Source organism: Lampris incognitus, chromosome 17 (assembly GCF_029633865.1).
Source record: "Lampris incognitus isolate fLamInc1 chromosome 17, fLamInc1.hap2, whole genome shotgun sequence".
In the NCBI taxonomy this organism is placed as follows: Eukaryota; Metazoa; Chordata; class Actinopteri; order Lampriformes; family Lampridae; genus Lampris; species Lampris incognitus.
Window position 1 is genome coordinate 36,495,574 of NC_079227.1, and position 14,500 is coordinate 36,510,073.

The window sequence follows — 14,500 nt, forward strand, 5'->3', positions numbered from 1 at the left end:
ACGTCCCCCTGGTGAAACTCCTCACTGTCAGGTGAAAAGAAGTGGCTGGCGACTCCAAATGTATTGGAGGAGTCTGCAGCCCTCCCCGGATCGGCAGAAGGGATGGAGCAGAGACCGGGATGCCTCGGAAGAGTGGGGTAATTGGCTGAATACAATTGGGGAGAAAAAAAGGGGGGGAAAAATCATTACTCTGTCTGGTAGTTTTCCCTTTAGCTGTGTGCTCCTGGGAGGTGCAAACACTAAAACCACATCCAATTCTGTTTCGGTCCAGTGTAAAAATGCACACGGTTGCAAAATAATTGCCTTGAGCTGTGTTCAGTGCTCACATTGACTCCTCATTTCTGAGGATTGTTGTGTCACTCGTTCTGGATTGGTTGACATGGGCTTTGATCGGCGTTGACGCAGCATTAAGGAATCACTGTGTCTGCTAGTTTTGCCTGTGTGCTACTTTGAGGTGCATGCAATTCTCAGTGGGCAGCAGAACTCGACATAAAAACTGAATCCGTCATTTGGACTTGAAATTTATGTCTGCTTTAGACGTCTATGTTGGCAGACTAGGATTCGAAACCAGCTGGCTCTCAACATAAAACCCCTTTGGAAGCCAGCCATTATTGAAGAACTTGATGAGTTTTAAAGATGTACGTTTCCTCTGTTTATCTGTTACTGTTGTGCAGAGTAACCGCATACGAGATGAAACTTAAATTTCTATCTCACTGGTGTAAAGATCTCCTCTCGTCTCATCTTCAGCCGCTTCTCCGGGGTCGGCTTGCGGTGGCAGCAAGCTAACTAGGGCACTCCAGACGTCCCTCTCCCCAGCAAGGCCCTCCAACTCCTCCTGGGGGATCCCAGGGCGTCCCCAGGCCAGATTGGACATGTAGTCCCTCCAGCGACTTCTGGGTCTACCTCAGGGTCTCGTCCCAGTTGGCCATGCCCGGACAGGAAGGTGCCCAGGAGGCATCCTAATCAGATCCCCGAACCACCTCAACTAGTTCCTTTCGACGTGAAGGAGCAGTGGCTCTACTCCGAGCTCCCTCCGGATGTTCGAGCTCCTCACCCTATCTCTAAGGACGAGCCCAGACACCCTACGGAGGAAACTCATTTCAGCCGTTTGTATCCATGATCTCCCCCTTTCGGTCACTACCCAAAGCTTATGAACATAGGTGAGGGTTGGAACGAAGATTGACTGGTAAATTGAGAGCTTTGCCTTCCGGTTCAGCTCCCTCTTCACCACAACGGTCCGGTACAACGTCTGCGTTACTGCTGATGCTGCACCAATCCACCTGTCAATCTCCCGCTCCATCCTACCCTCACTCGTGAACAAGACCCCGAAATACTTGAACTCCTTCAGCCCTTCCCAACCCGGAGGGAGCAATCCATAATTTTCTGGTAGAGAACCATGGCCTCAGACTTGGAGGTGCTGACTCTCATCCTGGACTAGTGTAAAGTTGACCATATGTAACTGGAAGTTGGGGCAACGTCCTGATTATATTTGCTGTGATTGCAATAAAATGAAAAAGAACAGGAAGATAAATTTGTGTAGGACTTTTTTTTTTTGTTGGACAAAATTACATGAGATGGCACAGTAGCGCAGTGGTTAGCATGGTCACCTCACAGCAAGAAGGTCCTGGGTTCGAGTGCCGGGTAGTCTAACCTTGGTGGGTCATCCTTAGGGTTGCCAACCGTTCCATAAAATAAGGAATCGTTCCTTATACATTATATATATATACAAAAGTGTGTATGTGTGTATAGTGTAAGGCACATTGTATTTGTTATGCCTGCGCCGCCCCATCCATCCAACCCCTGTGCCTGTCCCCTGTTCCTTTTTTCCATTTCAAGGAGTTGGCGACCCTAGTTGTCCCGGGTTGTCCTCTGTGTGGAGTTTGCGTGTTCTCCCCGTGTCTGTGTGGGTTTCCTCTCGGTGCTCCGGTTTCCTCCCACAGTCCAAAGACATGTAGGTCAGGTGAATCGGACATATGCGACCCTGACAGCGGGATAAGTGGTGCAGATAATGGATGGATGGATAGAAAATTACATGATGCTAACAAAGCTACATATGATGCTGAGGATAACCACAATGATGATGGTCTGTTTTGGCTCCCTTTTTGTAGGACTGTGCCCTGAATGCTCCTTCAAACTCAACTACCACCACAAGTAAGTAAGCCATGACACTGACAGAGCCCCTGACACTGTACCACTGTGAGGTGATGACACATGGATGTATTATAGTAGATGATGCCGGCTCTAAAAATGGTGCCTGCTCAGTCCCATGTGCTCGCCTGGCGCATACGCCGGAAAACTTTCTGGCTTCCGGCGTACTTCCGGGTACATGCGGCCCACTGAATATGCGCAGTAGCGTTGCTCCCGTCATGCCTCTAGGCTACGGGAACGAGCGAACCGCGTTCAGGATGTGACGCAAAACCACAAACTCAGAACATGTTGATGTGTGAAAGAGAAGGCTCAGCTTTGGGTCATTTAACAACAGCATTTATCTAACCTAGCAAAGATCCTCTTTCCCGAGACACAACGGGACCGCGCGTCGGGCGCTCGTACACAGCCGTGACGTCATGCAAAAAAGAAAAGATTTTTCTGAAAATGTTTAAAAAGATTAAATGCCCATGGCTTAAAAATATAGTGATAATTGACCATGGTTATAGCTGCAGGTGTCCTGTCAACAGTTTAACAGGCGTCTCTTAAAATGGTGGTCTGTGGGATTGTTCGCTGCAATACTGCGAGTGACCACTGGGAAAAATTGGCTGCAAGGCCGTGTCCAGTTCAGCTATAATAGTACATCCATGTGATGAAACGGTCCAACTCGTATCCTTCAGCTGTACGACACGATGCATAGAGAGCCTTTGTCCGTTCATGGCATGTCAAGTAGTTTTCTTTGGCTGCAAGCCAAGCTGTTATGCAAGTCGTCATTCTGAATGTCCCCCCCCCCCCCCAAATCTGTGATCCTGTTTCAGGAGGAGAGAGGTGAAAGTCAAGAAGAGAGGGAGTCGTCCAGAGGAGGACCAGAAGCCGTTGCGTAAGAGTAATAAAAGAAGAGCCAAGTCGTCGTCTCACGCAAAGAAACGAAAACACAAGGACAGAAACAAGAAGCATAGAGGTTAAAGTTCACCGCCCTCCCCTCTTCTACCGTCTTCTTCTCTCTCCTTCCCTGTGAATTCCTTCCCTCACAGTTGTTGTGTAGATCAGTTAAGACGTTAAGGATTCTAAGCTTGAAAATAGAAATATTTGTCTTGGCACGATGTCAGGGTTTAAACGAGGTGACCTCTGTAGGATTAAAATGAAAGAACAGGTCAGCTTCCTCATCTTTCATGTGGCGCTGGAACGCAGTTGTGTTTTATTCCACCCTGTCCCTCTCTACAGACGACTCCTCCACAAGCAGCTCAGACGACTCCCAGAATTCAGACAAAGGTAGCTTTCATAACCCCACTAGCATTCCCCAGCCATAGATACACACACACACACACAAACACACACACACGTGTACAACGGTTCATTATCTCACCCTCAGGACCCAAGTACACACAGCTGCAGCCTGGAGAATGGGGCGGGGCTACACATGGGGCGGGGCCCATTGTGTTAGGGTCAGGGGTTTGGGTGTATGTGTAGCCCCGCCTCGTTCTCCGGGCTGCAGCCGGGTCTCTCAGGACCTGCGGCCATGTAGACTGAAAATGCCGCGCAGACCCTGTGGGACACACTCGCCCTTTAACCTGGGAACCATTACCTAACAAGCCGACAGCCGACCTGCAGTCAACTCTCCCCCTCCTTTAATAACCACCCTCCCCCTCTGTATTAACCTCGCTCCCCCTCTTTATTAACCCCTCCCCCTTTAATAACCTCCCTCCCCCTCTGTATTAACCTCCCTCCCCCTCTTTATTAACCTCCCTCCCCGTCTTTCATAACCTCCCTCTCCCTTTCCCACCGCAGCCACAACACAATTCCTGCTCTTTTCACTCTACATCTTTCTTATTTTCTCTATCTCCTATTATTGTTTTTGTCATCTCAGCTGTCCGTCCTACTTTCTTTATTCCTTCCTTCCTTCCTTTCTTTATTCCTTTCGTTCTTTCTTTTTCTTTCTTTCTTTCATCCTTTCGTTCTTTCTTTATTCCTTTCATTCTTTCTGTTTTTCTTTCATCCTTTCGTTCTTTCTTTGTTTATTTCTTTATTCCTTCCTTTCGTTCTTTCTGTTTCTTTCTTTCTTTCTTTCTTTCTTTCTTTCTTTCTTTCTTTCTTTCTTTCTTTCTTTCTTTCTTTCTTTCTTTCTTTCTTTCTTTCATCCTTTCGTTCTTTCTTTGTTTATTTCTTTATTCCGTTCTTTCTTTCTTTATTCCTTTCTTTGTCTTCTTTCTTTCTTTCTTTCTTTGTTTATTCCTTTCTTTCCGTTTAATGTCTGAATGTTCTCATTCATCCAGGTCATGGTTATCCAAAGGAGTTGAATCGAGTGCAACTGGACTTGGTATATATCCGTGAAGACGTTTCGCCTCTCATCCAAGAGGCTTCCTCAGTTCGTGCCTTTCTGACTAGACCAAGCTAGTCTGACTGGCTGCTGATGAGACTCAGATATTTATCCTCTAGGAGTCGTTGTCGGAGCTAACGATGTCAGACTAGCTTGGTCTAGTCAGAAAGGCACGAACTGATGAAGCCTCTTGGATGAGAGGCGGAACGTCTTCACGGATATATACCAAGTCCAGTTGCACTCGATTCAACTCCTTTGTATTTCTGTTTAATCTTTTCTTTCTTTCTTTCTTTTGTTCTTTCTTTCTTTCTTTCTCTCTGTCCATCTGCTCTCCTTGACAACATTCCATACATGAAGTATGTGTTTGCGTCTCGTGTGTGTTGTAACACAGGCTCAGAGCTTGAGGGCCACATTCCAGGTGGTGGGCTGCAGCACAGGTCTATGTGGTGGGCTGCAGCACAGGTCTATGTAATGACCCCTTCAGTGTTTGGAGCTCAGGCCAACGAGTTCACCATTCCCTGCTATACACACACATGTTCACATGCACACCCACACACTCGTACTCACTCGCGACCTCTCACACACACACACACACACACACACACACACGCACACCTGCAGCAGGTAATCACACACCAATAAATCAATGAACGAGGGTCACTTTTTCACATGCCAGTATTTTCTTTACGATGGTTTGATTGCTGTCCTTAACTTTTCCATTAGATGCCGAAGATCGGGATGAGTCAGAGGACCAGTCCGAAGCCGACCACTGGCGAGGGCCCGCCCCCGCAGTGGAAGAGAAGTCAAGGTGAGATTGATGTTAATATTAAATCACAGCCAATAATCTGTAACAGACAGTGTTGACCACCTAGCCTACAAAGTGCTCAAATCTTTATGTACAGTGCATCCGGAAAGTATTCACACCCCTTCACTTTCCCCACATTTTGTTATGTTACAGCCTTATTCCAAAATGGATTAAATTCTTTTTTTTTTCTCATCAATCTACACACAATACCCCATAATGACAAAGGGAAAAAGGTTTTGTAGAAATTTTTGCAAATTTATTAAAAACAAAAAACGGAAATATTGCATGTACATAAGTATTCACACCCTTTGCTATGACACTCAAAATTGAGCTCGGACCATGAGAAACAAGATTCTCTGGTTTGACGAAACCAAGATTGAACTCTTTGGCCTGAATGCCAAACGTCACATCTGGAGGAAACCAGGCACCTCTCATCACCTTGCTATTACCATCCCTACAGTGAAGCATGGTGGTGGCAGCATCATGCTGTGGGGATGTTTTTCAGCGCAGTAACTGGGAGACTAGTCAGGATCGAGGGAAAGATGAATGGAGCAAAGTACAGAGAGATCCTTGATGAAAACCTGCTCCAGAGCGCTCAGGACCTCAGACTGGGGCGAAGGTTTACCGTTCAACACGACAACGACCCTAAGCACACAGCCAAGACAACGAAGGAGTGGCTTCGGGACAAGTCTGTGAATGTCCTTGAGTGGCCCAGCCAGAGCCCAGACTTGAACCCCATTGAACACCTCTGGAAAGACCTGAAAATAGCTGTGCAGCGACGCTCCCCATCTAACCTTACAGAGCTCGAGAGGATCTGCAGAGAAGAATGGGAGAAATACCCCAAATATAGGTGTGCCAAGCTTGTAGCTTCATACCCAAGAAGACTTGAGGCTGTAATCGCTGTCAAGGGTGCCTCAACCAAGTACTGTGTAAAGGGTGTGAATACTTATGTACATGCAATATTTCAGTTTTTTATTTTAATAAATTTGCAAAAATTTCTACAAAACCTTTTTCGCTTTGTCATTATGGGGTATTGTATGTAGATTGATGAGAAAAAAAGGAATTTAATCCATTTTGGAATAAGGCTGTAACATAACAAAATGTGGGGAAAGTGAAGGGGTGTGAATACTTTCTGGATGCACTGTACATGTACTACATCTCCAATTCCCCCTCTCTCCGTTTTTCGGGTGGTGTGTGTCTTCCTCAAGAAGATGTTGTTCCTGGAATCTGCTGTAGCCACTCTCCCAGTTTGGGGGTCACAGGCCCTAGTGCTCCTATTACCACTTGGACTACTATGGATTTCACCTTCCACATCCAGTCTAGTTCTTCCCTCAGCCCTTGGTATTTCTCTGGCTTCTCATGCTCTTTCTTCCTGATGTTGCCATTGCTCAGGATTACTACATCTATCACTACTGCTGTCTTCTGTTCCTTGTTGACCACCACAATGACTGGTTGGGTAGCCAGTACCTGCTTGTCAGTCTGGAACTTGAAGTCCCACAGGATCTTTGCTCTGCCATTCTCAACCACCTTTGACGGTGTCTTCCATCTGGACTTGGGGACTTCCAGTCTGTATTCAGTACGGATGTTCCTGTACACTATGCCAGCCACTTGGTCATGACTTTCTTTCAGTGTACGCTTTCCCAGCTAGCACCTTACACCCTGCTACTAAGTGCTGGACTGTCTCAGGGGCATCTTTGCACAGCCTGCGTCTTGGGTCTTGTCTGGTGTGGTAGACCACTGCCTCAACCGATCTGGTCCTCAGTGCCTGTTCTTGTGCTGCTATGATCAGAGCCTTTATGTTGTCCTTCAGACCAGCCTTTTCTAGCCACTGGTAGGATTTCTTGATATCAGCTACATCTTCTACTTCTGTCTGAAGTCCAGCAGCCTGAGACTGTACGATAAGCAAAAAGATGGGGGCCGAGTGTTAGTGAGTGTCAGGACCACTATCCAGGATGAAATAAGGAACATCTATGATTACATCAGGAAGAGGACCCTCCAGGATGAACTGCTGAGTGAGTACCTCAGGCAGCAGAAGACAGAGAGTGCAGAGGAAGAAGAAGAAGAAGAGGAGGTATCATGGAAGATCAAGCCCAAGGTTCTAGGTTCGAGCCCCGGGGTAGTCCTGGGGCTACCCCGGTGCTAACCTTGGGGGTCGTCCCGGGTCGTCGTCTGTGTGAAGTTTGCATGTTCTTCCCGTGTCTGCGTGGGTTTCCTCTCGGTGCTCCGGTTTCCACCCACAGTCCAAAGACATGTAGGTCAGGTGACTCGGCCGTACTACATTGTCCCTAGGTATGAATGTGTGTCTGTGTGTGTTTGTGTGTGTGTGTGGGCCCTGTGATGGCCTGGCGGCCTGTCCAGGGTGTCTCCCTGCCTGCCGCCCAATGACTGCTGGGATAGGCTCCAGCATCCCTGAGAGCAGGATAAGCGGTTTGGATGATGGATGGATGGATGGATGGATGGATGTCGAGTGAGCAGGGTCCTGACACTGTCGGGATTTAAGTTTCTGTCTTCTTCGTCTCTGGAGGCATGAATGCTGGGTTTGACCTTCCAGTCCTAATGACTTAATTTAGACAAATAATTAGAGTCCCTCGTGGTTTGCCAGATGAATAATGTGTGGTTTGGTCACTAAGTCAGTAAACTATGTGACTCTGTACACACAGCTGTTTAACACAGCATCGTGACTACTTCTTCCTGTGTGTTGTGTCTTCTCAGGGAAGAGGAGTTCGATGAATACTTTGAGGATATGTTCCTCTGAACCAGTGAGGCCTCTTCCTGCTGCACCACCGCTGATTAAGAAGAGTTGACGGAAGTTAAGTTGTGCAAGTGTGTGTGTGTGTGTGTGTATGTGTGTGTGTGTATGTGTGTGTGTATCACTGTTTCTGAGATACACATTACCTGTTAATCTGCCACTGTCACCCTTTCGCTCCCCTTACATTCAGAATAATAAAAATCATATGAAGCGAAGTAAAAACTTTGGACTCTCCGCTCATTTCATGAAATCTGAGGCAAGGCTGTCCTCTCTCCCTTGGTCGAGTCACATATTATTATTATTTATTGATTTATGTTGTGAAACATTTCCTCCCTTTTTCTCCCCAATTGTACTTGGCCAACTACCCCACTGGTCCGAGCCGTCCCTGTCGCTGCTCCTCCCCCTCTGCCGATCCGGGGAGGGCTGCAGACTACTTCCCGTACATGTGGAGTCGCCAGCCCCTTCTTTTCACCTGACAGTGAGGAGTTTCACCAGCGGGACGTAGCGCCCCCTGGCGAAACCCTAACCCTTCCGAACAGGCGCCCCGACCAACCAGAGGAGGTGCTAGTGCAGCGACCAGGACACATACTCACATCCGGCTTCCCACCCGCAGACATGGCCAGTTGTGTCTGTAGGGACGCCTGACCAAGTCCGAGGTAACATGGGGATTCAAACCGGCGATGACCGTGTTGGTAGGCAATGGAATAGACCGCCATGCTACCCGGACGCCGATTCCCATGTTATTTTTGATGTAGTCTTTCCTATTTGAGTGAATCGATTACGCTAGTTTAACCACTGATCTCATAAAGCCTGTCAGTTTGCATGTTCTCCCCATGTCTGCGTGGCTTCCTCCGGGTGCTCCGGTTCCCTCCCACCATCCAAAAGACATGCATGTTAGGGTTAATACTCCTGCCTGTGCCCCTGGGCAAGGCAATGGAAAGAAGAACTGGAGTTGGTCCTCGGGTGCTGCAGCTGCCCGCCGCTGCTACACAATAGGATGGGTTAAATGCAGAAGACACATTCAGTGTAACCTGTACAATGTCAAAATAACGTGGCTTTCTTCTTCTACTCCTTTCCATCCCTGCTACTAATACAATGTTGTTTAAGTAAATGAGCAGCGTTCTGGCCCCAGGAAAAGACAACGAGGATTAGCTCGCCAAAGTATCTGTCAAGGGCAGATTTCAATCCTGTGTTGACTTTGAGGAGCAGAAGAGGAAAGTGCGTGAGGTTGCCAGAGGATTACAGACCTTAGCTTAAATCAACACAATTGCTCTATCTCCTTTCCCCGTTGTCGCTTCCTACATCCTCCCGCTGCCTCTCACTTTCTCCCTTTAGCCAAACAAGCCTCTCACTTTCTCCCTATAGCCAAACAAAATTTACAATCTAATTTATGCAAGAGCAGCGGGCGGGCGGGCGGTACTATAAATAATAACTGCCGTATATCAACCCCATGGTTTTATCAATTGCAGGTTATTACTCCCTCTAGGTGGGACAAGACCCTGTCTCCTTGCTGGGCGTGAACCCGTCTTGCCTCGACTTTCCCACACACTGCGTGTCTAGTGAAGGGGATAGAGGTTTGCAATTCAGAAGGTATTAAAATGTCATTAGGTCAGAGTTTCCTTGCCTTCAGGATCAGCTGAGGGCCCTCAATCCCCTTCACTCCTTCATCCCACGCTAAGTGTCCTGCATGGAGCCAGGGGACAGACATATTGTGGACAGTCTGAACCTTAAACAGGCCACACAAATTTCCAGAAACGGGGCATTTGTTGGGGTGTTGTACAGTAATATGTATCTAACGTCTCATCTCATAATGTGTTCAGAGCAATGTTGAGGCATGATGATGATCATGATGATGATGATGATGAGAGTTGAGGCATTAATACAGCCCTCAGGTGTCTTGCTGCATTCCCCCCCCCCTTTTTCTCCCCAGCAGAGTTTTTGGCCAATTACCCCACTCTTTCGAGCCGTCCCGGTCTCTGCTCCACCCCCTCTGCTGATCCGGGGAGGGCTGCAGACCACCACATGCCTCCTCCCATACATGTGGAGTCGCCAGTCGCTTCTTTTGACCTGACAGTGAGGAGTTTCACCAGGGGGACGTAACGCGTGGGAGGATCACGCTATTCCCCCAAGTTCCCCCTTCCCCCCGAACAGGCACCCCGACCGACCAGAGGATGCGCTAGTGCAGCGACCAGGACCCACATCCGGCTTCCCACCCACAGACACAGCCAGTTTTGTCTGTAGGGACACTCGACCAAGCCGGAGGTAACCGGGGGATCCGAACTGGTGATCCCCATGTTGGTAGGCAATGGAACAGACCGCTACACCACCCGGATGTCCCCATGCCGACAGTGTTGATGCAGCACTGTAATTCAGAGGGCAAGGTAATGGTACCGGCAACCAACTGTTCAAGAGAAGCGTGTTTTGCACTGCAGGTTGCCTTTTGAGTTCTCATCAACCTCTTCTGGTCGCAAAGTAGCCACAATCTGCTTCCGCAGGGCAAGGAGAAAGTGGGAAGAGAGGACACGTCTGTCTCGTCTCCAGGTTCTGGGAATATGGACGCTATATAGGGGCCTGACATGCTGAGGAGTCAAAAAACCAGACAGCGTTGACTCGGCCGGGGATCAGAGCCAATCCACTGATCCTCTTTCTCCGGGAGCTCATCCAGCTTATGAATCCTATAAGATCTCCACACGATATCTGACTCAGGACAAGCGCCGTTTCAGCCTAGCCCAAGGTTCTCCAAGTTCATTCCCTGTCTTTAACCTCCTTAGCTCTCTCTGTGAACGAGGGGGAAAGTAGTTTTTGTGTTATGGGTTAAATAACAAAACAAACTACTGCCTTGTAGACGCCCTGGGAGGGGTAAAGGCTATGGGACCAACCCAGACAGAAATCGGGTTCCGAAGGAGTCGCGACCTCGGTCTACTATCAGCAAACCACAAGCATTTGCTTGACTGCAGTCGAAGGACGAGTTTGTGTGAGAGAGAATGACCGAGTGTGACATGTTGTGTGAAAAGTTTAATTTTGCCTACGCCAGGCCAAGGTGGCAGTATTGAATGGACACGAACCTCCATAAATTCCTTTATTTGTGTATACATATTACATTGCATGATACATACGTACAGTACAGTATAGTACAGTACAGGTCATTTTGCACAATCTCAAATGACAAAATTTCTAAAGTCTCAGTTAAAACTCAATAGGCTCCGTAGAGAGAATTCACCATTTCCTGTAACACGCAGATAACCCAGAGAGGGACTCAATTTTCCTACGATTACAGCTCAGGCCTGACCCGGCGGAGTCGGACCTGATAATGTGCCCATAATTGCAATAGTTTTCGGGGCACCTTTAGAACATGTGTGACCACAATGTTCCGCAATCTGGTTATTTTTGCATGTAAAATTACACAAGTATTCCAAACAGCATGCAGTCAGGTTAGTTTGATTTCTTTTTTGCAAAATTCTGGCTTGTGCAAACACAGCAGGTCGTCCTCACTTCCTCTCCAGAAGCAGTTCTAGGAAGGCAGCTTCGAGCTAGCCTCAAAGCCATTCTGATAGGATTAGGGTCTTTAATTGAAGTACCATCAATCAGAAGGAGGTGACACGTTGCATAAGAGGAAGTAGGGCGCGAGTAAGAGTGTGGTCTTTCTGCTTCTAATGCGCCACACGAGGAGGCCGGTGCTAAAACTGAAAACTGTCTCTGGAACCGGGGGAAGGCAAAGTCAGCCTGCACGGCAGAAGGAATAAGGTATGGACGGCTACGACGAGGAAGTCTGTGGTGAATTTCCCCCAAAATGCTCACATTACACACTGACAAGTCCCCTCGGGCCTCGCCGGTTTTTTGCAACTTATCTCGAAATCTGCATCGGTTAATCAGTCAACGTTCCTCAAACAAATCAGCACTGTCAAATAAAGAAGCCGGGATCTTTGGCCTGTGCCGGGTCACATGCCATTTCTTTGGAAAAAAACAAAAAACAAATTCCAGAGAGCAAAACAGTGTTACCCCCTCACAGAGATATGACGGGTCCTCACTACGTGGCCCATCTTCTCTGTAAGCAGGGTATTTAAAATCTAAAGCTGTGTGGCTCTCAAAAGCTGGCTGACAATCAAACTCAAATCCCGTGGAATCTTCTTACTGGACGACTAGATCCACCGTGCCCTGCTGGTGTCCCTCCTTTCAGTCGAGTAAAGGTTGTCTCGAATGACTCGCATCAACTTTCCATTCGAGTTACCGTGACGTTTACATGTTTACATGATTTACATAATTTACATTTTCAAATGGCAGTGTGATAAACTACATTCATTAGATATTCTTTGGAGTTATTAAGTTGCAGGTTGTGACAACAGTGGAATGGATATGTATGTACAGTACAAGTTCCAGTAACCTCTCCATTCATTAGACACAAAAAGCAGATTACAACTCTTCAGCAAATCCCAAAATATATTCACAATAAATACACTTGTTTACCTGATGCTTAAATGTGAAATTAGTACAGACACGGCCAGATTCTACATGCCCTCTCTCACAGCCTGTCTCAAACTCGCCACCCATAAAAGACAAAGTACAAAATAATTTGTCAGACAAATCAAAAAATACATATGGTTGTATTGCATATTAAAATATATATATAATATATGTATATAAATACATATACCTTCACATAGCTTGTAAGTATCTATGTTGCTTGAAGACATCATTGGTTACACTTTACAATACAGGCACATTAATTAACCAGTAATAAGCATTAACTAACAGTTAATTAACAGTTAACTAACGTGTAATATTAGTTTGTACCTTAACCTTAATAAATGTTAGCAAGATACATTTGTGAGCAGTTACTTAATGCTTACTGGGGCTATTTAATGCTCATTACTGTATTAAGTCATGTTAATAGGATTAGTTAAATGTTAATTAACTGTTAGTTAATGCTTATTACTGCACTAGCTCATGTTAATTAATGTGCCCTTATTTTGAAGTGTTACATCATCCCTCATTCATTATAAGCATTGGTGTTTTGCTAGCTAGGCATTTTTCCAGGAAATTAAATAATCCAAAGTTCAAGTATAGACACAAGAGTTGTCACAGTATTAACAGATCCCTTTAGGTTACTAACGTGGACTGCACTTTTCCCTCTAACCCTGAGTTTGTCCTCAAATCCCTGCTCCGTTTGCAATGATTTTGCAGGGCAGAGAACTCCATTAGAAACTATGAGCTCTAAAAGCTACCTTTAAAAGTGTATGGTTAGTTGGTACGGTGGTGAGCTGTCAGGGCCACCAGGGCCTTCTCTGCTGGCCCGTCACAATCAAAATCAAAATCATTTCTTTTTCATAGTTAAATAGAAGTGTGCCTGGAATGTGTCTGAATTCAGTTATGTTTTCTCGTGGGGCTGAGCAGGGCTTTCCCATGACACCTATACACATCACAGCTGCTTGGACCAGCACCAGTTTGTATTGCTAGCCTTTCGTTGAAGCCCGAAGCTGCGAACTGATTACAACTTTAAATGACTGTATCATCAGCCAATCGAACGTTGACGTGTAGTGACAGAACGGCCCTGTGATGTGTCGATGTTAGCGCCGGTGTTGTCATCAAATCTGAGTTTGAGCCTTTGGTGGGTTGTGAGCAAACTAAGCGCAACAGCCGCCGCATTCACAGCTGCTGACGACCTGCTTCGTGTTTTTTGCGAATCTGGTAGGATTGTCTGCATTTTTTTACGTTCTCCCAAACAGACTAAATTACTGGATGAATTTTGCGAGACAAGGCCACCACGAGTCTCTCAAGTGAGGTGGAACTTCAACTCCAGGTTGCCGTGCACATTTTTCTTACTGAAGGCGGTGCACTGATAATATTGTGGGTATACTTACTGAATTTGTTGAAGTTGCATGAGTGACTGGTGAACAGTACATCAACTGTGGAAACTTTTTTGTGTTTTTTGTGCCATTTGGTGTGCGTGTGCAATCTGGTTGCTGAGTGACATAAACGAAGATCTGATGGTGATGCTGCAATAGCTGCTATAGTGCACAGTGGTGTGCGTTGTGGTTGTTGAAGATTGGCTGTCTTGATGGTGTTGATGCAGTAGTACATATAGTCTATAGTGTGTATTGTATGTGGGTGTGTTGGCTGTGTCAGCACCCATATGAGAAATGTATGTGTGTGGGGGGTGGGGGTGGGGGGGCTGAATGCCCTGACTGAAACCCTACAGTACGCTAAAGAATCAGAAGTTCACAGAAACGATCTTACTTCTTCATGATCCTTATGACCCTCCATCTTTAAACATTGGTTACTTATTCTGGAGTGGACTAAACTGGACTGAACTGGACTTGACTACATTACATTACTGTAGACTAGACCAAACCAGACTGACCAAACCGGACTGGGCCGATCCAGTAAGGGCCCAGCATAACACAACCAGACTAGTCTTGCCTAGATCCAACAAGACCTGATCCAGGTCCAGTCCGGACCAGACCAGAATAGCGTAGCCTTGATTAAA

At 46.7% G+C, this 14,500-nt stretch overlaps 1 protein-coding gene across 1 annotated transcript in view; it reads left to right on the forward strand.

The window, feature by feature from the left end:
* Positions 1-8,225, forward strand: part of fra10ac1 (FRA10A associated CGG repeat 1) — a 30,241-nt gene extending 22,016 nt beyond the window's left edge. Inside the window, exons 9-13 of the mRNA XM_056296773.1 lie at positions 2,109-2,151; positions 2,964-3,106; positions 3,370-3,417; positions 5,186-5,270; positions 7,980-8,225. Of these exons, the coding sequence (XP_056152748.1) occupies positions 2,109-2,151; positions 2,964-3,106; positions 3,370-3,417; positions 5,186-5,270; positions 7,980-8,022 (362 nt within the window). The 3' untranslated portion in view covers positions 8,023-8,225. The remainder of the gene's footprint in view (positions 1-2,108; positions 2,152-2,963; positions 3,107-3,369; positions 3,418-5,185; positions 5,271-7,979) is intronic.
* The last annotated feature ends 6,275 nt before the right edge of the window (positions 8,226-14,500 follow it).